We start from the raw sequence: 24170 nt of genomic DNA, 5'->3' as shown, positions 1-24170 counted from the left end.
ATGATTAGCATGCACTATGTGTCTAGAAGAAAGTGAGTTAGCAAGTTCCAGATGAATATACAGCACCGTTGTATATGGCCAATTAGTTGGGTACGTTTCCTGTGTTCCGCAGTAATTGGCCTACGGTCTGGCTGGGGGTAGCTATCGGCGTCTCCTCTGTATCATGCTCGTTCTCAGCTTGACTAACTTCAAGACGCACCTTCATTGAAAGATACTCATGTTTCCCGTGCGCACGTGATAGGCATTGAGATACTAACACAATGTCAGAGGTCGTCAAAAAGATGAAGTAAAAGTAAAGCTTCCTGTTTCCATTGATCCTTAAGTACAACCATTTTCATGTCATCTCCATCGTATCCCAATGCAGACTCTAGACAGTGCTGCACATCGGCCGCGAACTTCCATAGAATGACTTATCCATGCAACCATCTTAGTCCAGGTTCGCAAGTCCGCGAAGTTCTTGCAGAAGTCTGTCTGAGACGACCTTGGGCTTGAGGACGACCTTAATCAACTGGTGACCTCCTGCTGCGGAATCGTCTGCGTGTCTCTCAAGACGCCAAAGGCCGAGAGCCGTCGTGCAGAGAACACATGGTGCATCCCCTTCGGTCGTGCTGCCGTCCTCTGCATACTCATCCTCCATCTGCTCGAGATCGACTTTGCCACCGAGGCGAGGCACTCCTGGTACGAAAGCAGATGATGTAATTTCTTCTACAACAGTCTTCTGGATTGGGAGAGCCTGAGAGGTGATACCGCGCAGTGTGGAGCCATATTTGCCGTCGATCGTCTCTATAGAATTATCCAAAGCTCCTACGATGCGTACGGTATCTGAGACCAGCCGCGCAAGTCTTCGCGTGGCAGCATCGATGGCATCGGAAAGGGACGCTTTCAAGTGTCGCTTCGTGAGGGATTGCCACCTTCCAGAGACGGGCTGAGATTCTGTGATCAAAGTGATCGCTCAAAAACAGTTGATCTATAGCGACCAGCGGAACAGACGCTCACCTGCGAGTGACATTTTATTATAGATGCCATCAAGGAGGACTTCGCTGTCCACTCCAACCCCGGGGCTGACAGCCCAATCGTGAATGAGCTGTTCCGTGTGCTGGGTCATGCAAGTTTGCAGTGCGACTTGTACGAGCAAGCAACGCGCCTCAGGCTGCCCCGCGTATTGTTTGAGCGCGCCAACGAGGGATACTCCGATAAGCTCATAAACTGCTCCGTCAATTACGATGTTGCTGTCGATAGGGTATTCCGTTGATCGGCAAATGTCTGCGATTTGGGAGGAAATATAGAAGATCTCTGCATTGAGTTGCTCCACCATGCGGAGCACGTCCGCGTCGGAAGCGATATCGGCTTTGGTGTGATACGCCCCTGCGGCGCGGAGCTCGTCTGTTCGGGCTCGTAGCAACGCAAAGGCCGCTTCCTTTTCTTGAGTGAGAGCATTGTTCTCTCGTTTGAGCTGCACTATCGTCTTCTTGAGCCTTCGCACCGAGCTCTGCGCATCCAACAGCAAGCGCCGGGCATATTCTAGCTCGAACTCCTGCTTTCCTCCGTCCAATGCCCTCTGATCGAGCAACTGGTCTCTCTTCACGATTTCTGCCCTGAGCTGTCTAATCTCCTCCCGCTGCCTGCGCAACATCTTCTCGGCGGACCTCTGTCCTTGCTTCAAATCTTCTTCAATCGTTTCCTCCGCAGCACTCATCTCCTGGGGCTCGTCCGGATAGAGAAGCTGACCGATTCCCTCGGATTCGGCATCAGAATTGACCTCGGAGGACGTATTCCATTGAACGGTGGGTCCGCAGTAGTTCCATCTGGTGAGCCGTCGAAACATGATACACTGAGTGCAAATCCTATGTACTACTGCTAATCAGTAGAAAACTAATCTGTAGTTGTAGTCGCAGACGTACTATGCGATTACTTGTACGTGCGGTGCCTTTGACGGGATACTCACGAGTCACAACCAAGGGAGGATTATACGAACTGAGTCCTGACTGGTCTTCTGCCGAGAAACGTTTGTAATCGACTCGATATGGCGTGGTGGGAACGGAAGCAATTCGGTGCGTGGATAAGAGAGAGATGCATAATGTAGCTGGCTCAGACTAGCGTGCGTTTGCCTGACGACTTTGTCGACAAAAGTCGCAGAATTTAGCAAGATACCACAAGGTCATCGAATGCAAGCCGACGTTCCCTTGCCGTCATCATGACCCTGTCGAAAGTTTGATCCAGATGCAGCGCCGTGATTTCACTTTTTCGAAAGCGCGCACGCCACTCGGCGGGGCCACAACGCGCCGCTTTATATCCGATGCGGTCGAAGCAATCGAAATTGAATTGACGCCTTCTTGATTGTGCGGGGAAGCGCGTTAGTGGCGTCACAGTGTGCCAACTGCTGCTGTACGTGTCCATCGACTGACTGCAGCTTCAACTTGCTTTTACCCCGCTTGGCCATATCTTAGATTAAATACCATGGCACTATGAACTAGAATCATCGTCTCTCTTTCCTGTCTTCTTTTAGGTCAATTTGTTTCATCGCGAAGCTGTATCCCAACTCGTGCTATTCCCCTGTTGAAACCCTCCGTTTCGTGCTTAGAACGCTGTCTTGGTTCTGTATTTTCGAAGAGGGTTGCTGCTCACCCTGGTCCCCGCCGGTCGCGGCAATGAACCCTTCCCGTAATATTCTGCTATGAAGCCTCCGGCTCATTAACTCGACATCGAGTATTGCCCGCTGGCTCCTCACGCGCACGAGTGCATTCACCTGCGAGCTTCACACTTTCGAGACAGACAGGATCGAGGCAGCGAATCGCATTGTGAAGGATCGCATCTCGCTCTATTGAGGGCATCGAAGTGTCAGTAATCATAGTAGTTTTTGTGAGATAACTTGCATTTTCTCACAAATGCTCCTCAGAACCACGTATTGGCCTGAAATATCGATGTAATCTTTTCGGGGTAACTGAAACAGCCAACGTAACATGGCATATGGCGTTCGGTACGGTGCTCGTAGAAATGGTAGAGGAGCGCACGCAAAATCACGCGACCAGCTGGAGGCGGAGGGCATTGAGACCTGTCAATAGCGTGTCAGATCGGTGAACACACAAAACAGATCACGAACGAACAACCATCAAGACCGCTTGCAGATCTTGGCGAAGTCAGATGAAATGGATATGTGGCATCCTGACAATGATATTCATGGTTTCGAACTCCTCACTAATATCTGACTCTCCTTCCACCGGCGCGTTTCCCTGTGCATCACGAATGAAGACGCGCTCTGCCAGCGGAGGCACACGTTCTGCCCACGCCGGTGGCCGCTCGTACACCTTCGGCCTTGCCTGCAGCTCTTCAAAATCGAGGATGATGGCTGGAGCGTTGCGCGGGAGCCCCAGCTCAATACGACGGTTGAATGCATCGCACATGAGTCGCGTAAGCACGGCTAGTGTTGCATATCGCACCGGGTCGGGGTCTGCCGGATCAGGGAGCGCAGAGATAGACCAGTCAGGATGCGTCCCGCAGAAGTACTCGAGTTCGTTCCGGATTGCTGTGGTCCACTCGAGCACGAAGAATTCGTAGATGCGGTAGAAAGAGGCTAGAGGTGTGTCGGGAGGGGACCTTCCAAGCAAGCGAGAGAGCAGGGAGGGCGTTGCACGGCTTGTGCGCCATTGGTGAGGAAAGTCGATGGGATAACGAGCGCAAGCCTTGGAACGCTCTGCAAGAAGCTCGGATAGTGAGGGTGGCAAGGGCTCAGCGATGGACATGGGTAGACCGTGTCACGGCAGACGTGACGCGACCTATAAATGTGGAAAATCGTGTGGGAATGTCGGCTGATGTCTTACATTTGTGGCAAAGCTTTGCCAATTTAGCATTTACACGGCAAATAGTGCACATTCACAGCCAAAGTGAAACATTTTCAACATGAAATGCCATGGTTGCAAATATTTGTCGCATGTGTAAGAAATCAGTCGACATTCACACACAATTTCCCACATTGATAAATCACATCATGTCTGCCATGTGTATGTGGCACAGGGTCACCTGGTTTTAAAGTTCCCGGATCCCAGCGCTAAGGCGCTGATGCATGATATACAGTCATCAACCGGTCAATGAGACACCCCCGATCAATGAGACAAAGTTGACTAGCTCCCCCGAATTGTCTCCATCTGCCCTCTGCGTTGCCAATAATGTCAATATGCTATCTATGCTACTCTACACTAAAAATGAGGGGAATGTGCTGAGTGGTGGGTTCACCAGCTTCCAATCTCATTGAATTTTATGTGGATGTGAAACTGAAACCTCACAATCTATGATTTTTCATGCTTCTGTATTTGCATTAGGCTACGATTATGAGTCTTACATCAAAGCTTAGCTTATTAGCTACATGTTCCTCAAGTTTTGAGAGGAGAACAAAAGGAAATGAGTGATAGACAATGTCACAGCACTGCTGGACAAGAGATCAAAAAGACTAAAAAGGACTGGTCACGTGGAATCTGCCGCCCTAACCCCCCTGATTCCAATAGTCCCCCTGAATCCTTATGTGGCGCAAGAGCCCAAGACTTACTTGTTGACGATGCAAGCAGTGGGAAGGGTGAGAGATACTGAATATGGAAGAGCTGGTGAGCTCAGTAAGGTGCTACAGTGGTAGACGAGGAGAAACAATCTGAAGTTTCGTCCTCTACATGCTGGTCTTATATACGTGTATAGGAGCCTGATTACATAACCTTCATCGTACCACTACTACAAAATAGATGATTGGCTATCTACGTATCTAGGCGACTAAACTATACATGGAACAATAAGTGGGAGAATCTATCCGTAAGTAGAATAATAGGTGAGAAGATCGATGTACTCCCATGGCAACGGTGAGACAATCCATCCTATCATGGTAACGGCTATACCTTGAGCTGATTGCCTAGATGATCTTGAACAATAGTCCTTGTTCCCTTTGTTCCCAAATGGGTGCCTCTATTGTATTCTGGAATAGACATGTCCGACTGTATCATCCGCGGGTCTGGACCATAACATATAACATATGATGTGGACTATCACTTGATCTCTGCGTGTCGTGTCTGTGGCTGAGTGGCATGAGATATTGGTGAAGCACGTGATCTGTGGCATGAGAAAAGTCACGTGTGGACTTTGTGATGAAAATCTGTGACACTACCCCCCTCTCAAGGCTCATTGTCCCGAGGAGCCAAAACCTTTGTTTCCCCTTCTAGTTGCTCACAACGGTTGATAGCTCCTGAAGAGAAGCCCTTCTGCATAATATTCGAAGATTAGTTGGGCTATCCTGTCTCCTGGCTTGACTGAAAATATGATATCCGTCGTGTTGATCAGTACGACCTTGAGTTCTCCGGTGTAATCTGGGTCAATGACTCCTGCGCCCACGTCAATTCCTCATGCAGCCAGTCTGCTGCGTGGAGCTATTCATATATAGGTATGCTTGGGAGGGTCAATGGTGACTCTCATTCCTATCACAGCCTGTGAATGCAGAGGGATTTCATGCATTTCTGCCACGTAAATGTCCCATCCTGCTGCTTCATTCGAGGATTTTTTTCGGTGATTTGGCATTGTCTGTCATTTTGTGATATAGGAAGAACTCATCTGGGTGGTCGAACATGTTGATCCGGTGTGTGGATAATGGTGCAACTTCGTACAAGGATAATTCGAAGCATTTCCCACCACATGTAACAACGCTGATTGGTGTCTTGGCTGCATCTGGGTGTTGTTGGTGAAATTCTTGAAGAAGCTCGTCAACATTGGTGAGATTTGTTCGGGGTTCCCATGTATCGTCGGAATGGTCATAGCCTTTCCATTTGATGAGGTATTGGACCCTTCCCCTCACGACCTTCGAGTCTAGTATTTCTTCAACTTCGAATTCTAGTTCTCCTTCGATTTTTATGGCTGGGGGCTTTAGGGGTTCGCGGTGTGTGACTGTGTCTTGATGGTACATGATCAACTTGCTAGCATGGAAGACTGGGTGGACCTTCATTTGCTTGGGCAGTTCCAGTTTGAATGTGACTGGCCCTAGCTTCTGAAGTACTTGTAAGGTCCGAAATTTTGTGTGCCTAGCTTCGCAGATTTGACTTTTACTCTGAGGTCTTTTCCCTTGAGTAGTACTAGGTCTCCAACTTTGAATGGGACTTCTCCCTTCTTCTCATCGAAGTACCATTTCATTCGTGAAGCTGAAACTTCCAATGCTGCCTTTGCCTGTTCTTGTGCCTCGGATCGGTGGGCGAATAAATGTTCCAATGAAGGGTGACATATTGATTTGTGTACGTCTGGTGCCATTTTTGGATGTTGGCCATATTTGACAAAGAATGGGGAAAGTGCAGTGGACTCATGGGTCTGGTTGTTGTATGAAAATTCTGCTGTTGGCAGGTAATAGACCCAATCATTCTGTCTGTGGTTGCAGTACATGCGTAGATACTGCTCCAACACCTGATTAACCCTTTCTGTCTGACCATCTGTCTGGGGATGGTATGCAGTTGACATTGTTGACTTTATACTGAGCTTCTGGCAAAACTCCTGGAATAACTTGCTCGCAAATTGAGTACCTCTGTCTGAGATAATCTGGTGCGGCAATCCGTGGAGTTTGAAGACTTCATTATAGAAAACGTTAGCGACTTGTGACGATGTGATTGTGTCATCCGTTGCATAGAAATGCGCTCGTTTCGTGAGTCTGTCTACGATGACAAGTATTGCCATCTTCTTCTCTCCCCTAAAGTCCATGGCTGGAGGAAGTTGTGTGATGAGGTCAACTGTGATGATCTCCCATGGTCCTCCTGGTACCTCATTGGGTTGTAATAGTCCGAATGGTTTTTCTCTTGAGTACTTGTTGCATTGACAACTGTCACAACCTTGTACATATTGCTTAACCATTACCAACATTCCTGGCCACCAATAGTTTCGAGTAATAAGCTCCAATGTTTGGAATCTGCCTGGGTGTCTGGCTGGTAACGTATCGTGATGGAGCTTTATTAGGTCTAGGCATAGCTGTTGATCCTTGGGAACATAAACCTTTCCACGATGGAGTAGCAGTCCATGCTCAAAGTTCCATTCTGTGAGGTTTTTCTCAAATTCACGCTGTCCTGTAGTCAAAAGTGCACGATAATCTTTGGTCATCGTGTCGTCTGTGAGTGCCTTCTTGATCCTTTTCAGTAGTTGAGCATCATCAACTTCAGATGCGTGAGCAGGTTGAATCGCATTGATAGCGAAAAATTCAGCTTTTAACAGCATTTGGTTCGAATTGTCACTGTCTACCCCCCTCTCATGATCTGGCCTCCTGGACAGAGGATCGGCACATAGCATTGTCTTTCCAGGTCAGTGACTAAGTATAAAATTAAAGTGTGTGAGGAATAATGACCAGCATGCTTGGCGCCGGGATAATTTCTGTGTCTGATGGAAGTATGTAAGGTTGAGATGGTCTGACCAAATCTCAATGGGTTCTGGGTGTCCTTTTAAGTAGTGCCGGTATTCTTCTAGTGCCCGATTAATTGCAAGCATTTCCTTGTCATAAATTTCATAGTTTCTCTCATGTTCGTTGAGTGACTTTGAGTAGTATGCGACTGGATGCCATAGCTTGTCTTCTCCCAGTTGTTCGAGTACTGCACTGGTTGCATAGTCTGAGGAATCGATCTCCAGACGGTATGGTGCAGTGTCGTTGGGGAGGTGTAATATCGGGGCTGAGGTGAACACCATTTTGAGTGCACTGAAGGCTTGGTCTTGCTCTTCCTTTCGTTGCCAGGGCACGTCCTTGCAGGTGAGAAGCATTAAAGGTCGTGTGAGTTTCGCAAAGTCCTTTATAAATCGCCTGTAGAAATTCATGAATCCTAAAAAGGCCTGTACTTGTTTGACCTTAGCAGGTGCAGGCCAGCCAAGTACACCTTCGACTTTAGCAGGGTCCATCTGTACCGAGTTCTTGCTGATGATCATGCCAAGATACTCGATTGAGGATTGTTCAAAGAAGCATTTCTCCGGTTTGGCATATAAGTCATTGTCCCGGAGGTGCTGTAGAACTGCTTTTACTAGTCGTTGGTGTTCTTCGAGATTGTCCATAAATATGAGGATGTCGTCTAAGTAGACTACCACCTTTCCAGTGCAAATTAAGTCTTCGAGGACTGTATTCATCATTGTTTGGAAGGTGCTGGGAGTGTTGCAGAAACCGAAGTACATTATGGTGGATTCGAAGAGGCCACGATGTGTGATGAAAGCAGCTTTTTCTTTGTCTCCTTCCCTAATCCTTATGTTGTTGAACCCCCATCTCAGATCAAGCTTCGTAAATATGCTAGCATGTGAGAGTCTGTCGATGAGGTTCGAAATGCATGGGATTGGGACTTTGTTCTTCTTTGTGACTGCGTTGAGGTTCCTGTAATCTTGTACGAGCCTCAGTGATCCGTCTTTCTTTTTGACGAAGAAGACGGGTGCTGCTGTTGGACTCCTTGATCTCTTGATGTATCCTTTGGCCAACTCTTGGTCTATCCACGTGTCGAGTGAATTTCTTTCCTGTAGGTTCATAGGATATAGCTTTGCTGGGCATGATAACGATGCCTCTGGAACAAGTTCAATTGGATGATCGTAGGGCTTTCTTGTGGGCATTCGTTCTGACTGCTTCTTGGAGAACACATCGCCATACTCATGGAAGTGTTTGGGGACATAGGCTGATCAGTAGTCTTTGTCCTGTTCTCCTTTTTGTGGCATTATATCCTGATTTCTCTTGATGTCAAGGCCCATAATGAGTGATGCTACAGCTTGTGCATCAGGGTCTTCTGATAATGACACCCATCTAATGAAGCTGTCCATGTTGTTCCAGTTGTCACCTAACTCCTGGGAACTGATGAACTCCATCAGATCTTCGATGTGGGGGATGTTTGTGTTTTCCAGGTCCTCCTCCTGGACTGCTACCTGTGAGGGTGCAAATCTATGTGGGCATCGGGTGAAATTGACCGTGAGTTTTCCCTAATCTACCTCTGGGTTGTGCTCCTTGAGGAAACTCATGCCTAGTATAAAGTCCTTGTGACCTATATTGGTAACCAGAAGACTTTGTCTGCTTGTGTGGTTTCCGATAGTTATACTTAGAAGAACCCTTTTCTTAATGGTTTCACCCTTGTTTGAGATGCATCTGCATTATAAACCCTGATCTCTTTCTCAAGTGAGATCGTAGCGAGATTCAACTGATCAACCAGCCGTGGGTTGATGTAGCAGGAATATGCTCCTGAATCGAGGAGTGCCTCAGTCTGGACTTCCCTTACTCCCTGTTTGAGGTGAACAGGTAAATCGATCACGTGTTTTGACGAACCAGTTGATGCAATGTATAGAAAATCTGATACTGGTACATGTGAGATCAAGTAGGTACTGTTACAATGTTTATGGAAACTCTGGCCAGACCTCAGAGAACCTGTTACAGAAAATCCTCATCATCCTCCACCTCCGTGATCCTGGCTGCTTTGACAGCTGGTTCCAGTTTGACCTCTTTCTCCTTTCCCTTTGCGTCGTAGCTGGCGATGAAAGCGCAGACTGCTTCCTCTCTCACCTTGTCATCATTGGAACTGCTTAATGCTGCTGGTGTCGATATCACCCTTGTCACTTGGCCCCTCTTTGGCATCTCAAATTTGTCTTTATATTTGGGGTCCGAGCAGTGCTGTTTAAATACGAAGGAGTGTTTCTCGCATCGTACGCACAGCTTCCTTTCCAGCCATCCTTCCTGTTCCTTGGTGAGTGTGGATACTCGATCCACAACCATTGCGTTAGGGTCCTTCGAGGCTCATGGTGTCGATGATGTTGCCGTTGTTCCGCACTGTCCTGCTGTTACAGTTTCAGCGCTTCATGGTCATGTGACAGTTTACATTGCACGTGACACTTACTATTTATGGTTCATAGATCTTGTGGACATATTCTAGGGTTAGCAGTTTTTCGCTTTCACGATTTACTCACTCAGGTCATGCAAACAAGACCTTCGTGTTTCAGGTTTCTATTTCATATTATACTGACAAATAGCTCACCAATTACTTGGCTCGCAGTGGTTAGTATTTGTCTCAGTCTATTTCATTTACTCTATGAATAGCTGTAGAAGACCCCTTGTACTAGTACCCCAGACTATAGGTCTGTGACTATATAAAGGGGCAGAGCAACAGCTGGAAGATAACCTCTTCCACCTGTGACTCTGAACGTTCTCAGTTCTAGAACCCTCATGCAATCGTACTCGCTCTCAAGAGGTAGTAAGCTCGTACGCTTGCTAGAGTCAGAACAGCGAACCTAGTAACCTGCGGGTGAATGTGCAGTAGCTGTAGCGACCAAAGCCTAGCAAGGGTAGAGTGAGGACCTCACTGCTCCATTGTCTACTAGGCATTGACAACACTATAAACCCTGCTAATAGTCTGCGTCTGCTTGACTATTGGAGGTGTTAGGTATATTCTATATCTAAGTCTCCATTCACATTGTGGACTAGTACGTGTGAGAAAGCACACGTGGTTCTGAACGTTCTAGCAGAGAATGCTTCATAACACCTGCCTTATCGGCTCTGAACTTGGACTCGAGTTGGAGGCATAAGTCGAGGTATTCTGGCCATGTGGTCGGGTCTGAGATTCTTAGACTGTCTCGTATCACCATTGCTTGATGTACATCCTTGTCGCAGTGTTCAGCAATATAACCGATAAGCGCTGTGTGCCCTAAGTTGGTCTTAGTGGCCCATTGGTGGAACTTCTCTGCAAAGAAGACCATCGTAGGGTAGGTCTTTGCGCAGATTTCCTTCAAGTGTTGTTGCACATCTTTGTCCGGGTCGAGTGTCCTGTAGTTGACTTTGAGAATGTTGATGAAGTCTTCCCACGTGCTAAGTGATTGCCGTGCCGCTGCTCTGGTTGCATATTCTGACATGTAGGTGAATGTGCCACCTTTCAAGTGCAGCAGTGCCATGGTGATCTTATGCTCGTCATCGTTGATCTCATTCCACTGCATCTATATGCTGAGTTGTTGGAGCCAGTCCTCCAGACTTCCTTTGCCAGAGTAGTGTGGAGGTTCAGCAATTTTGATGTGGGGTTTTTGTGCTGGACTGTACCAGATGTTTGACCTTGAACCATTGAGACGCTGCTTGCTTTGAGTGAAGCTAGCTTGTGCCGCAGCTTGGTGTTTGCTGCCTTCATCTCCATCATTTCCTTTCCCATGTCTAGCATGGCTCCCTGTGTTCCTGTGAGATCATCATTGAGAACCGTTATGTGCACATCTTGCATGAGAATCCTGTCTTTGAGCTTTCCGATTTCAGTTTGGATGACTGCCTCCTTTAACCGGTGCTTGCTCTTGTTAGTTTGGATCACCACATTAAAGGCTCTTTTGTGCTCGTACAGTTTGTTCCCGAGCACATTATAGACCTTTGTGACTTCCGTGTGGACAGTGAGTTTCATAACGACTATGACCCATTCATGGATGTGGTCCAGAACTTCTTCAGGAGCAGATTGCCTGAGGGCATCTTCTAAATGCTCGAATTGGTATCCATCAAACTCCCAAATGGGAGGGACATAGGCAGGTAAAAGTGATAGTGTCGGGAATCTGGGTCCTCCAACTTGTGATGCGGAATCCTGGGGTCCTAGCCCAGGTTCTGGTGAGTTGCATTGGGAGGCACGTGGGGTACTGCCACCTTGTGCAGCTTCGATGTCTGGATGAAAAATATCATCCATTCTTTGCCTGAACATGGATGCATATGCACGATCAGCTCCCTCCATTGTGATATATGTACGTAGACTAGTACAAAAAGTTGAGATATCACTTCTTCGCGATGAAAACCAAAGCTTTGGCGATCTCCTGCAGCCTTTCCTCTTTCCCTATCTTCTTGAAACTGATCCCTTCAATCTCCAAACAGACCTTTTAATCACCTGCTTCTCGATGAACGTGTATGTGCATGTTCCAGTGTGTAGGTCAGCGCAGACCTTGTCAAGTTCCGTAGCAAGGCTGTAAATAGGTCCCTGATGCTCGTCCTTGAGACGATATGCGAAAGCTCCTAAGATGGGCTAGAGCTGAAAGCGAGTAGTGTCCACTTGTTTCATGAGCATCTCGATGTGGATCATCAGCCTGACTCTGGATGGGAGTGGGTGAATGGGATGGGCAATGGTGTTAGAGGTGATGAGCTCTGGTGGTGGTGCCAGCTTGTGACTACTGGTGGTGAGATGTCTTTTTCTGGGCTTGTAGCGTTCGAGCAGTGAGGTGTGATCACGAGGCTTGCAGATGATTCCACGCTTTATGATGTGCGTTGTATCGATGACCCTGGCTGCTGCGCGCTATCTGTCTGTGGATGATGCATCTAGTGACGCAAGTGTGAAAAGCCTTCCATGCTCCTTGTTTGTCTCCTGATGCTTGTAGTGAGCATCGAGGTTGATCCTGGGAGTGGCTTTGCACTTTGGTGCCTTGGGCAGCTCAGAGTCTTGCTGAGGCTCACGCCAGATAGAGATCGGATTGGAAGTTGTGTCAAAAAAGCCACGCGCTATGGCTGAAACTGCTTGTGCTGAAAATATGCGGCCACTTATGTTAGACACTAAGCAGGGGTGCAGAAAATGGTCAGATTGTTTCTAATGTCACAGCACCGCTGGACAAGAGATCAAAGAGACTAAAAATGGACAGTCACGTGGAATGTGCTGCCCTGATCCCAATATTGGCTTGAGAGCTGAACACTCACTTGTTGGTGAAGCAAGCATATGGAAGGGTGGAGAGATACAGTATATGCAGGAGCTTTGTGGGCTCAGTAGATGCTACAATGGTAGACAAGGAGGAACAATCTGAAGTTTCGTCCTCTACATGCTGGTCTTATATACATGTACAGTGGGCTATCTTACCTAAGCTACCTATCTACGGGTATAAGCTAATGGCCATACATGAAACAATGGAATGTCTGGAAGTAGAACAATAAGTGGGAAGATCGATGGTTGCCGCAGTAACGCGTGTGCACATCGTGCCTATCTTGATTTCCCTTTTGTTCTCTGATGTGAACATCATGCCTATCTTGGCTTCTGGCTAAACTAATAGGAAGTGGAAGGCTGATGCGTAACAATAGTCCTTGTTCCCTTTGTTCCCAAATGGGTGCCTCTATTGTATCCTGAAATAGACAGGTCCGACCGTATTATCTGCAGGTCTGGACCATAACATGTGATGTGGACTATCACCTGATCTCTACGTGTCACATCTGTGGCTGAGTGGCATGAGAAAAGTCACGTGCAGACTTTGTGGTGATGTCACAAAGCACCAAAGCACTTAACCCAATTAAGGGCAAGTCTGCTTTTGTGACCTGCACAAATGATCCCACATAAAAAGCCTGCCACAAGGGCTAGGCTGAGGACGCGTGCAGTGGTATGCATCCTGGAAATGGGGCTCAAAGGGCCCTTAGCCTTATGCTCACAACAAAGGGGTGAATTGGCTTGTTAGGCCGCATGCAATAGAATAATGAATCTAAGGTTCTCCCTTAGATCCTCATGGGCTTATATACATGTAGGGCAGGGCCCCTGGCACTGTGCTACTGTGAGACCTCAGATACCTACATGTGAACATATTGCCAGAACCGGTAATGGTTCTGGACTTCATCATAGCAACTATCTACAATGGCCGTGGATACGCCGAGGTAATCCTATCTAATCCAATGAGATAAATGCCTGTAAGTGGGCTCACAGTTGAGGGGTCAATGGGTGATGGCCAACAGGGCACATCACAACGGTTGCAACATCAGATGAGAGGATCTTGTCCAAACTCAGAACAATGAGTGTGATGATCAGTCTTCATCTGGATAGGGTTGTGAGAAGATCTAGCCTATCCTGTACCTGGCTATACTGTATGCCGGTTGGTAGGGGGATCCTCTGTTGTGGTATCTGCCTATTGGTTTAGGCAGCAAAGTGGTGCCACTATCTTGAGTGGCGAATTGGGTGCTTGCTAGCTTGATGGTCCAATGGGTTCCTTTCTGGGCAAGTGGCTTGGTGTCACGTGACCAACACCTGACAACTTCTGAATAGGGCAAGTGGCCAGTGTCACATGACTGGGTGGCTGAATCATGGACGCTTGGTGGTCATGTGGTAGACACAGTCATGTCCGTGATGTATGTGGTGGCATTGTGCTGTTTGTCTAAGTATCCACTTTGTGAGACCAATATGAAGGTTGGCGTCCAAATAACCACTCAAATGAGGACTTTGATGGTGCAAAAAGAAAGGTGTCACTTAATACTGTGACAGGCAAAAATCTGTCACACGAGATAACCTGCTTTCAATGCGAGGGTAAGGGGCATTGCAAGGCGCAGTGTCTGTCGACAAAAACTTACTAGGAACACCCGAAGGTGAAGACTGAAGCTGCCACGAGTGCAAGCAACAGTAAGGCAGCTACCACGAAGTCGAAGAATGGTGCGACGGATAGCACCACATTCTCTGTGAGGACAGAGCCAGCTGTTCAGGGCGTGGTAATCTTGGAGGCCTAGAGTACCTCTGTGATAACCTCTGTGACTAGCCTTGAGGCAACCACCATCAATTGCTCTAAATTAGCAGAGCAGATTGAGATACGCGTAGCGAACACTCACGAGATGATGGCTGCAGCGACAGAAATGGGTTGCAGAGTCAACATTTTTGACTCAGGGGCTTCGCAGCATATGACACTGCACTTGGACTATCTAATGAATTACTGTATGATTGTGCTGCATCAAATTCACACCGCAAATTCAGAGATCTTCTATGTGAACGGGATAGGCGATCTCGACATTGCTTTTGAGCATTGGGACGGGCTGCGCTACTTGCATCTGCATGATGTCTTGTATGCGCTGGCTATGCATGTGACACTTGTGTTGCTGAGGGTACTGGAGAAAGACAGCTACAGCTATACAGGTCATCAGGGGAAGCTATGAATCACCAATTCAAAAAGTGTACTTGTCAGATCAGTTCCTCGTGCAGACAGTCTCTACCAGATCTTTCACGCGAGCGCATCGCTCGCAGTTCTCATCTCATTATCGCTGCATGAGATTCATTGTCGTCTGGGACATGTGAACTACAGATACATCAAGGCGATGCTTCATGAGCATCACATCACTGGCATCAGGCTAGATCCTCAATGTACCGAGGAGGTCGAATGCCGCATGTGCCTAGTCGCGAAGGCATGCCGTGCTCCTATCGCTGCTATCTGCCAGTCTCCGCTTGCCACTTCTTACAGTGAGCATGTTCATCTAGACATATGGGGACCTGTGTCAGTTATGATGGTAAACCATAGCCATTATGTGCTCACAATCGTCGATGACGCTACGCGTTGGCTCGAGATGCCATTACTATGGTTGAAATTCGAGGCCTTCGACAAGTTCATCAGATTCAAAGCACGTTTGCAAATGCAGAACAGTACTCGTGTAAAGGTTGTACAGTCAGATCATGTCACGGCGCATTAGATCCTGTGCCCTAAGGCAAGGAAATGACAGCAAGGTGTTTGCCAGCATCCAGTGACCTGCACAAAAAAGAGGTTTGCCCAGGAAGGGTCAAACCAGGCATGCAGTGACATGCAGCCTAAAAAAAGGGGCTCAAAGGGCCCTTAGCCTTATGCTCACAACAAGGGGGTGAATTGGCTGTTAGGCCGCATGAAATAGGTGAACGAATCTAAGGTCTTCCCTTAGATCCTTATGTGCTTATATACATGTAGTGGTGGACCCTTGATACCCTAACCATGGTGTACTTACTGGGGTCCTGTCCTGTCTACATGTGAACATATTGCAAAAACCAGTAATGGTTCTGGACTTTTGCTATAGCAACTATCTATAAAGGCCGTGGATATGCCAAGGTAATCCTACTTTACCCAATGAGATAATTGCCTGAAGGTGGTGCCACTATTTGAGTGGCTGAAGTGGTGCCACTTATTGAGTGGCCAATGGGGGGTTCTGCCATAGCGCATATTCTAATGCTGGTGCTACTATTTGGCAGCCATGTAGTTGGTGCTGCTATTGAGCAGCAAATTGGGTGCTTGCTAGCTTGATGGTCCAATGAGCACAGGTAAGCCTATTGTGGGCCAAAGAGTTCCATTCTGGGCAAGTGGCCTGGTGTCACGTGATCAACACCTGATAACTTCCAAATAGGGCAAGTGGCCAGTGTCACGTGACTGGGTGGCTGAATCATGGGCGCTTGGTGGTCATGTGGTAGACATAGTCATATCCACGATGTATGTGGTGGTATTGTGCTATTTGTCTAAGTATCCACTTTGTGAGGCCAATATGAAGGTTGGTGTCTGAATAACCACTTGTGGTTGCTGAATGATGACTTTATTGGTGCAAAAAGAAAGGTGCCACTTAATACTGTGACAGATCGCGGAGGTGAGTTTCTATCTGACGATATGTCAGCGCACCTCGAATGCGCAGGAGCCATTAGAAAACTTACTGTTCATGATACCCCTGAACACAACAGTGTCACAGAGTGAATGCATGGCATGATCTTTAACAGCATTCACGCAGCTTTTGTCTGCTCAGGTTTGCCCAAGTGGCTGTGGGGCGAGGCACTGGCATATGTCATGCACATCTACAATCAGACCATGCATCGTGCCCTGGGCAGCAAGACTTCGTATAAGGTCCAGTTTGGTCATGTGCTGGATGTATCAAAGTTGCATCCGTGGGGGAACATCATGTTCGTGAAAGTCAATAACACATCGAAGCTAGATGCACGTGATGTAGAGGCTCGCTGGCTCAGATTTGACGACTCGTCGAACAGGAATCACATCTATTGGCCAACTCGAAAGACGATCATGATAGAGCATGATGTCGTCTTCAGCAAGGAGGCTCCACGCATTGAGGGAGAGCATAATGACATGGATATAGGGTTTACCTTAGAATTGGAATGAAAAGTTTCTGATGCTGCTCCACCTCCCTCACCACCTATCATTCTCACTCCTTTTATAGCACCTGAGGAAATTTGCAAGCCAGAAGATCCTAATGTTGTGATGGGCAAGAAATCTGCTTGCTGAGTGCAAAGATGCACAACATCATGTCGGGATGAGCTGAGGGTGCCTTGACTGAAGTCGCTATCAATTATGCATTCAGCGAGACCATTGCGTATGCCGTAGGAGTAGTAACCTCTGAGGTGATGGGTTTCGATCCACGAAATGTCATTGAGGTGAAGTGTCATCCAGACTGGCCGTCATGGCTAGAGGTCATGCAAGAAGAGATTCGTCACCTAGAATCGAGACAGAGCTGGGTTTATGTGGACCCACCACCACATTCATCAGGAAAGAATGTTATAGGGTCGACTTGGGCTTTTCACACTAAGAGAGACATGCGAGGCCATGTAACCAGTTACCACGCATGCCTATGTGCTCAAGGCTTCTCACAGGTAGAGGGCATCAACTACTACCATGACGACATCTACGCTGCTGTTTGTAAGCTCACTTTCATTCACACTATACTGTCAGTAGCAGCTTGGAATGGATGACATGCTCACCAAATCGACATCAAGAGTGCATACCTTTATGGCAAGCTGCACGACGATGAAGAAATATACATGTGACCACCATTTGGCATCGCTCTTGAGGGCCTGGTACTTGGACAAGTGCTTCATCTTCAGGTATCACTTTACGGATTGCGGCAATCTAATTGTTGCTGGTACACGAAGCTACGCAGAATCCTGGAAAGCTTCAAACTCATACGATTAGAACATGACCACACCGTATTCTATTGACATCACCCAAATGGTGAACTTACCATCATCTTTATGAGTGTCGACGATATAACCCTTGTCAGCTCAATTCTGGTGAATCTCCTCAAGCTCAAGGGGATGATAAAATTGAAGCTGGAGATTACTGACAATGGAGAGCTTCACTGGCTCCTGGGCATTGAAATTAAGCAGGATTGAGTGCAACATACTATCGTGCTATCTCAGCACGCATACATCGAGTCGATAGTTGCACGCTATGGTTTCACTGATGCCAAGCCATCACCACAACCCATGGACCCGCACGTTCGACTTTCCTCTGACCAATGTCTGATCATGATGGAAGAATACACTGTTATGCATGACAAGCCCTATCTGGAGGCTTTAGGAGTACTTCAGTATGTGTCCGTATCTACGCGTCCTGACATTACTTTTGCTGTGAGTCAGCTTGCACAGTTTGGTCAGAACCCAGGCATCGCACACTGGAATGCGCTTAAGTGTGTTTATCAATACCTCAAGGGAACAGCAAATCAGTGGCTGGTTCTTGGTGGATCTGAGGACAATGAGGTCATAGGCTATTTCGATGTGGATGGTATGAGCATGGAAGGACACCATGTGATCTCAGGATACGTCTTCATGCTAAATGGTGGCACTGTCTCCTGGTCCTCAAAGCAGCAAGACCTCGTCATGCTTTTGACTATGGAGGCTGAGTACGTGGCATTGACTCATGCTAGCAAGGAAGCCTTATGGCTTCGATCTTTCATCATAGAGTTGTTCGGTGAACCTGAGCATCTCATCCCTCTGCATTCTGACAACCAGTCCACTATCATGCTATTGAAGGATGACTGATTCCATGCGCGCACCAAGCACATTAACATCCAATTTCATTTCATTCATTATTCCATTGCTGAAGGAAAGATATCGCTCATTTACTGTCTTACCAAGGACATGACCGCTGACATCCTTATGAAGGCTCTCCCATCATTGAAGACCAAACACTTCACTGTGTCCATGAGACTAGTGAAGGTTTGAGGGGGAGTGTCATGATTTGTAATCTGCAGCCACCTTCAGGTGTTGGGCCACCAGCACTATAGTACTTATCAGGTCATATTGTTTCCTAGTTTAGTATATGCTTACCCCACTCGATCTTGAGCTCCCCAACACTCACTTCTCTTCAGACACTTGACAGCCAGCATATATATTCACATTGAGTACATCACATGCCCCAGAGGCTTTACCCTGGTGCAATCCACGTATGTGGTTTTACATATAGTTCTGCACCGTACAGATGTACTTACGCTTAGCACAGTGATGTGATAGTACATGTCACTTTAGATATGAATATGAGAGGCTTTACTCTGATGCAATCTGCTGATGTGATGGTACACATCACTTTAGCCCTCTGGTCTTTCCGTGTCGAGTAGATGCAGGCATACCAGTCACGTTGACCCTTCGCAGTCATCCGTTGCACCTCTGTGCTGTAGCACATTAGTTGGTATCACAGCCAGTGCTGCGTTCACATCACTGACAAGTTAGGCAGGGGGCATCTGAAGCAGGTGTGCCAGCACAGAGCCAGCAAAATGAACCACATACCTCAAGGGCTCTGGGGCATGTTTGGGCCCAGGAGCCTTCGAGGAAGTGGGTGGGTTCGAAGTCATCATAAGAGGAGCTGGACGAGATGTTGCAGCTGCCATCACATATGAGCGCTTCTTGGGAGTGCCACGTACCTGAGGTCTGGAAGGAGGGGGGGGCCTTCATCTGTGATGGGGGGGTCACAGTCACCATTTGAGTCTCCAGAGCATCAAGCCTGGCATCGAGGGCAGATCGAAGGTCCTGAAGGGCCACTGTGAGGTCAGGTCCAGAGGATGAGGTGGGTGCAGGTGGTTGGGCAGTAGCAGAGGGGGAGCCTGCCTCTGTGGTACCACTGTATGATGCAAGTGCTTTCTTAAAGCATTGGAACATGAGGGGGTTCATGATGGAGTTCATCCAGTACTTTGCATATGCAGTGTTGAGTACTCGGAGCATGGCCTTGTTCACCATGAAAGTGGCATCGATTGTGCAGTCCATGTCATGCAGCATCTCAGAGGGACCCTGCGACTGCCATGGTTGGACAGCCTGATGCATTGCCAGGGTGAGGTTGGAGGTATGCAAGGTGATTTCATCAGAAGGAACAGAAGAAACAGTGAACCCAGGGACGGACCCCCAGGTGCTAGTCGATGCAGATGGTGGTTGTGGTTCAAGCTCCATTGCTTTGCGACTGTGTAATGAGGGATGCATTCATGCATTGTAACAGTAGTGCACATTTGAGTATGCAAGGCACTCTAATGGGATGACAGTATGACACGAGCACTTTGAGGCCCACTCGTTAATTCTCACAGTCACCATGTCTATATCACACCTTCTCTCAATAACCATGGCTGGGCAGTGCTAGTGAATGTTAACAACACCTGCAATGTGGAGGCACTGGGGGCATGGGCTCATGATTTTGCCCAAAACATTTTAGACACATTGTAATAACAGTCTATGCAATGTTTTTAGCACATACATTTTGAAATCATTTTGAATGTTTTAAAATATTTTAAGCATCAACATTGTGGCACAGTTTTGATAGCATTCATAAAGATGCAAGAATGAGACCCCAATGCTGCAGATGACAGCATTTAAGCATTATTGCAATAGCATGCTAAATGTTTCTTGGGAGAAAATCTCAAATGATACCTGTGAGTGGCCATGATGTTCTCAAGATGTTCTCAATGGATTCATCATGATCGCATAATTGTTATTACTATATATAGTAATGTGCTAACCATATTAGAACATCCCTGATGCATTCAAAATGATTCCAGCCAGCACATGATGGAAAGCATTCTGGTACTCATCGTAACATCACATTGATCACATTTGTAATGTACCCTTAAGATCCATTCAAAATGATACCAATATATTATATGAATGCTGGCCAGAGCAAAATTGTTGTCTCATCCTGGTGTCTTTCTGAATAATATCACTATTTAATCCACAATGTGCTCACTCGAAATAATTCAAATCATTCTGTGATGTTTACATCAGTAACATTAGAGTTACATTGTGACTGTTATCATGATATGTCCAAAATGTTCCCAGCGGAATCATGGGCTCATGCCCCCGGTAAGGCCGTAGTGTGCACGCGCTTGTAGCCAACACTGAGCACCTTAAGTATGAGGTCACACGCACATGTACAAACAAACCCGGGCACCTGCCTGCATCACATAAAGCATGCAGCGTGTCTCAGCATTCAACTTGATCCAAAAGAACGTACCTTCACATTAATTACTCTCGAGGGAGATTCATGCCACAATTTTACCGTCTATCACATCAAGGCTTTGAAGAACGCTGGATTTCGTATCTCATTTGTCCTGTGATTGTGTTTGTTGAATTCTGGTGAGCTACGCCATACCACCAGGATATATGTAAGCCCATGGGTTGGGCTAAATGGGAGGCACCAGGTGGTCTGTGTGCATAGTGTCTCATGTATATGTAGGCAGATATAATACAGGGGGGCATCAGTTTGCCCCTCGGTATACGTGCTTTACCCTACAGCTATCCCAGTCTGGTGCGAACTGTCAACAGCATTGGGTGAAGTTTTCTTATCTTATGGATCTGGAGATATCACACAATGTTTATGCAAGTGTGAAACATTTGTACTGACAAATTCTTCACGAGGCACTGCTAGTGACCTAGGTGCATAAAGGAGAGACCACCTGCTATAGAGGACATCAATCGATTCTATGCACACTTTTATCGAGGCAATCAGTCATCAAGGAAATCATGTTCTTCCACTCTCCTGATCATCAACGGCACCTGTGGCATACGATCATCACCGAGGGGTGGACGGACCACTGGCACCTGTAAGCCATTCATCTTCCAGTATATCTCCTTGACATTACCACTCTCGTCAGCCTCTGAAGGAAGCTCGAGGCTCAATGCAGGTACGAGAGTCACGATGACTTGCTCTGTGAATATAGCCATCAGGCTGCTTCCACTTGAAAGGAAAACTAAGAAAACTCACTCAGCTTCATTTCTGCAAACTTGAATCCGCTACCGAGGACTGGAAGTGAGCTACTGCGACACTGCTCATTCAGAGAACGCTCACATGCAGGCACGTCCACCTTCCAAGAAGGTCATCCTATTTCATTATTCAGCGTGAGCTTCTGCTAACTCAAGACGAAGCTATCCACATCGATGCATAGACTCCAGGGTACTTGATCTTCCCTTTTCCTGAAGTAGCATCGACCTCATCCTCATCTTCTCTGAGTGTTTTGTCCAGGTCTTGACCTATGCGGATTCACTCACCCAATGCAGTGAGCCAAAACTCTGGGTGCCATGCTGATGTGTCCTCACCCCACACCTCTTTGTTGTGGTTCATGGCGAGGATGGAGACGATGACCGTTGTACCCTCAGGCAAGGGTATGGATGAGATCTGCTCACCAGATGCAGAACATACAGGTTGCTTGAGGAGGAGGACCATCACCTGCCTGGCACTGGATGGGTGTCAGAGCGTACTCTGTGCCACAATGCTATATTGCTCACATGCAGCTCATGAGTAACGTTGGCAGATAGACATGGAATGTTTCATGCATGATCGTGTCGAGGTACGGCAAGCCCATTAGCACATCGTACGGCAGCATGACATCCTCCCAGCATTCGCTGACCACTGCTTGCACCTGCTTCACCACCCACAGTTCACTGCGCAGGTGCACCTGCATGTCTGGGCATGTCACGAGGATGTAGAATATGCACGCAATGGCGACGGTGGTCATCTCAAATGCCGCAAAGATGATGGTGCTGTCCAAGCACCGGTCAGCCTGCCATCGCTGGTGCAGTGTGGCAGTGCTCACTTCATCTGTCTGAGGAGCTTGGTCTCAGTGAGTCAGTCGGCATCTGAGGATGATGAGTTCACCTTCACTGCTGGGGAGTTCAGCGTGGATGGCGGGTAGCAGAAAAGGGACGCACGCAAGATGCTTATGATATCCCGGCCTTTCATCTGCAGACCAAGATCTTCACCCTCGAGTGCACCCTTCATGGCATGCCCATCTACTGCAGCCTTCTTCTCTGCATAGATAGTCTTGCTAATGCTGTCGAGTGTGCCCACAGTTTCACGCATCTCATATAGGGCAGGCATGGGCATCCAGTCGATGAGAGCATTGCATCAGTGGAGGGGTAGTCTGCATATGATGCATGGGATAAACAGGCAGAGCATGATGATGCACATCGCTGTTGAGCTTCCATCATGTCCACGCAGTTCACAGGTATAGGGGAGATCAGTGCACAATCATGACACAAAGGGCAGGCACACCTAAGCTTTCAGATTGCGCGTGCATGCTCTGATGTCATGTCCGACTCCAATGTATTGAAGGTGTAGCCCATGCCTGCTTGGCATATGTACTCCATAGCAGTGCGGGACATCCAAGGAATGACGTTGATTTCTTTTCTGCCTGCAGGAGAACATCATGAGATATATATATTACATATTCACTCAAAGGGTCTCACCGTTGGGTGGCAATTCTGTCAGCAGCACAGCGAGCAGCTGATCAGTGATTGATTGGATGATTGACAGCAGGTGTCGCATATTCGTGAAGGAAAACACAGGATTGAGCATCTTTCTCTGCTTCTTGTGTTGGGTTCCTGTATGCCCCTATGTGAGACTCCTGAGCAATGCAGGGCAACAATGGTCACTTGCCATGTGTGGCGATGAGGCCTTCACTGAAAATTAGATCGTTTATCCTAGATGGAGTAATGAATTAATCATATATATCAGTGTCAAAACATTCAAAGGGGTACATCAAGAAGACATCTGTTTCATCATATATGTGCTGCTCCTTGACTACAATGTGATGGAGGGTGCAAGGGTCCGAGACATACAATTGCTCTTCCTGCAACAGGTTTTAGCTGCAACTGGGTTGACCATGCAGCAGCAAGTCATAGGACAACAAACCCACCCCAAGCAAGGCATGCACTCGAACAGCTCCCCCATATTGCTCGGACATGCTCAGGTTGAATCGGAGACCCTGCAGATGACATTGAATATGATGTGCTCATCTCTGCCCTCAATGAGGATTTTGTGTCCCTTGACTGGCGCTCCCATTTGCACTCTGATGTTGATCCATCTGCCTTCACTGTTGCATCTACCATTCTTCCTACTGGTCGCATTGCTATCTCTGCAGCTGTTCCCTTCGTCTTTGACTCTGGTGCATCTACCCACCTCACGCCTTGCCATGATGACTTCTACGACTTGCGTCCTATTGCCCCTCATGGCATTCGGAGTGTGAATGGCTCTCTGATTCATGCACATGGGGTTGGTCGTGTGAAGCTCTTCATTGAGCAGGGAAACCACCTCATTCTCCAGGATGTTCTCTATGTTCCCCAGGCTACTGTTTGACTGGTGTCCATTTCTGCTTTGTGCACGTCCCCCTCCTGCCTGGTCGTGTCTTTTTCTGACAATGGGGTTCGTGTTACTCAGCACAGTGGTTGTCACGGTAACACCGGACAAGAGATCAAAAAGACTAAAAAGGGACAGTCACGTGGAAC

The 24170-nt window shown here is 47.5% G+C and overlaps 6 protein-coding genes across 6 annotated transcripts; all 6 read right to left on the bottom strand.

The window, feature by feature from the left end:
- Positions 1-427: 427 nt before the first annotated feature.
- Positions 428-1825, bottom strand: LAESUDRAFT_764542 (uncharacterized protein; the record flags this gene model as incomplete). Its single annotated transcript, XM_040913459.1, has 2 exons — positions 428-933; positions 997-1825. The coding sequence occupies 2 exons, from the start codon at positions 1823-1825 to the stop codon at positions 428-430; spliced, it is 1335 nt and encodes a 444-aa protein (XP_040758283.1).
- A 919-nt stretch (positions 1826-2744) lies between these two features.
- On the bottom strand, positions 2745-3740 carry LAESUDRAFT_536937 (uncharacterized protein; the record flags this gene model as incomplete). The annotated part of the gene is made up of 3 exons (XM_040902856.1): positions 2745-2818; positions 2884-3052; positions 3105-3740. The coding sequence occupies one exon, from the start codon at positions 3738-3740 to the stop codon at positions 3138-3140; it is 603 nt and encodes a 200-aa protein (XP_040758282.1). The 3' UTR covers positions 2745-2818; positions 2884-3052; positions 3105-3137.
- A 4903-nt stretch (positions 3741-8643) lies between these two features.
- Positions 8644-8976, bottom strand: LAESUDRAFT_764539 (uncharacterized protein; the record flags this gene model as incomplete). Its single annotated transcript, XM_040913458.1, has 2 exons — positions 8644-8883; positions 8947-8976. 2 exons carry the CDS (start codon positions 8974-8976, stop codon positions 8644-8646), a joined length of 270 nt encoding a protein of 89 aa, XP_040758281.1.
- Positions 8977-9379: 403 nt separating this feature from the next.
- LAESUDRAFT_665896 (uncharacterized protein) lies at positions 9380-10587 on the bottom strand (the record flags this gene model as incomplete). Its single annotated transcript, XM_040905218.1, has 2 exons — positions 9380-9733; positions 10444-10587. The coding sequence occupies 2 exons, from the start codon at positions 10585-10587 to the stop codon at positions 9380-9382; spliced, it is 498 nt and encodes a 165-aa protein (XP_040758280.1).
- An 8548-nt stretch (positions 10588-19135) lies between these two features.
- On the bottom strand, positions 19136-19850 carry LAESUDRAFT_764536 (uncharacterized protein; the record flags this gene model as incomplete). The annotated part of the gene is made up of 2 exons (XM_040913457.1): positions 19136-19290; positions 19331-19850. 2 exons carry the CDS (start codon positions 19848-19850, stop codon positions 19136-19138), a joined length of 675 nt encoding a protein of 224 aa, XP_040758279.1.
- Positions 19851-21392: 1542 nt separating this feature from the next.
- On the bottom strand, positions 21393-23629 carry LAESUDRAFT_739581 (cytochrome P450; the record flags this gene model as incomplete). Its single annotated transcript, XM_040911015.1, has 14 exons — positions 21393-21624; positions 21736-21768; positions 21821-21890; positions 21936-22123; positions 22173-22427; positions 22481-22503; positions 22543-22547; positions 22596-22746; positions 22853-22856; positions 22984-23077; positions 23133-23267; positions 23323-23366; positions 23424-23515; positions 23582-23629. The coding sequence occupies 14 exons, from the start codon at positions 23627-23629 to the stop codon at positions 21393-21395; spliced, it is 1374 nt and encodes a 457-aa protein (XP_040758278.1).
- Between the last annotated feature and the right edge of the window lie 541 nt (positions 23630-24170).

This window comes from Laetiporus sulphureus (assembly GCF_001632365.1).
Source record: "Laetiporus sulphureus 93-53 unplaced genomic scaffold LAESUscaffold_79, whole genome shotgun sequence".
Classification (NCBI taxonomy): Eukaryota; Fungi; Basidiomycota; class Agaricomycetes; order Polyporales; family Laetiporaceae; genus Laetiporus; species Laetiporus sulphureus.
The sequence above is the reverse complement of the archived record's forward strand: the minus strand, read 5'-3'. Positions and strand labels throughout refer to the sequence as shown.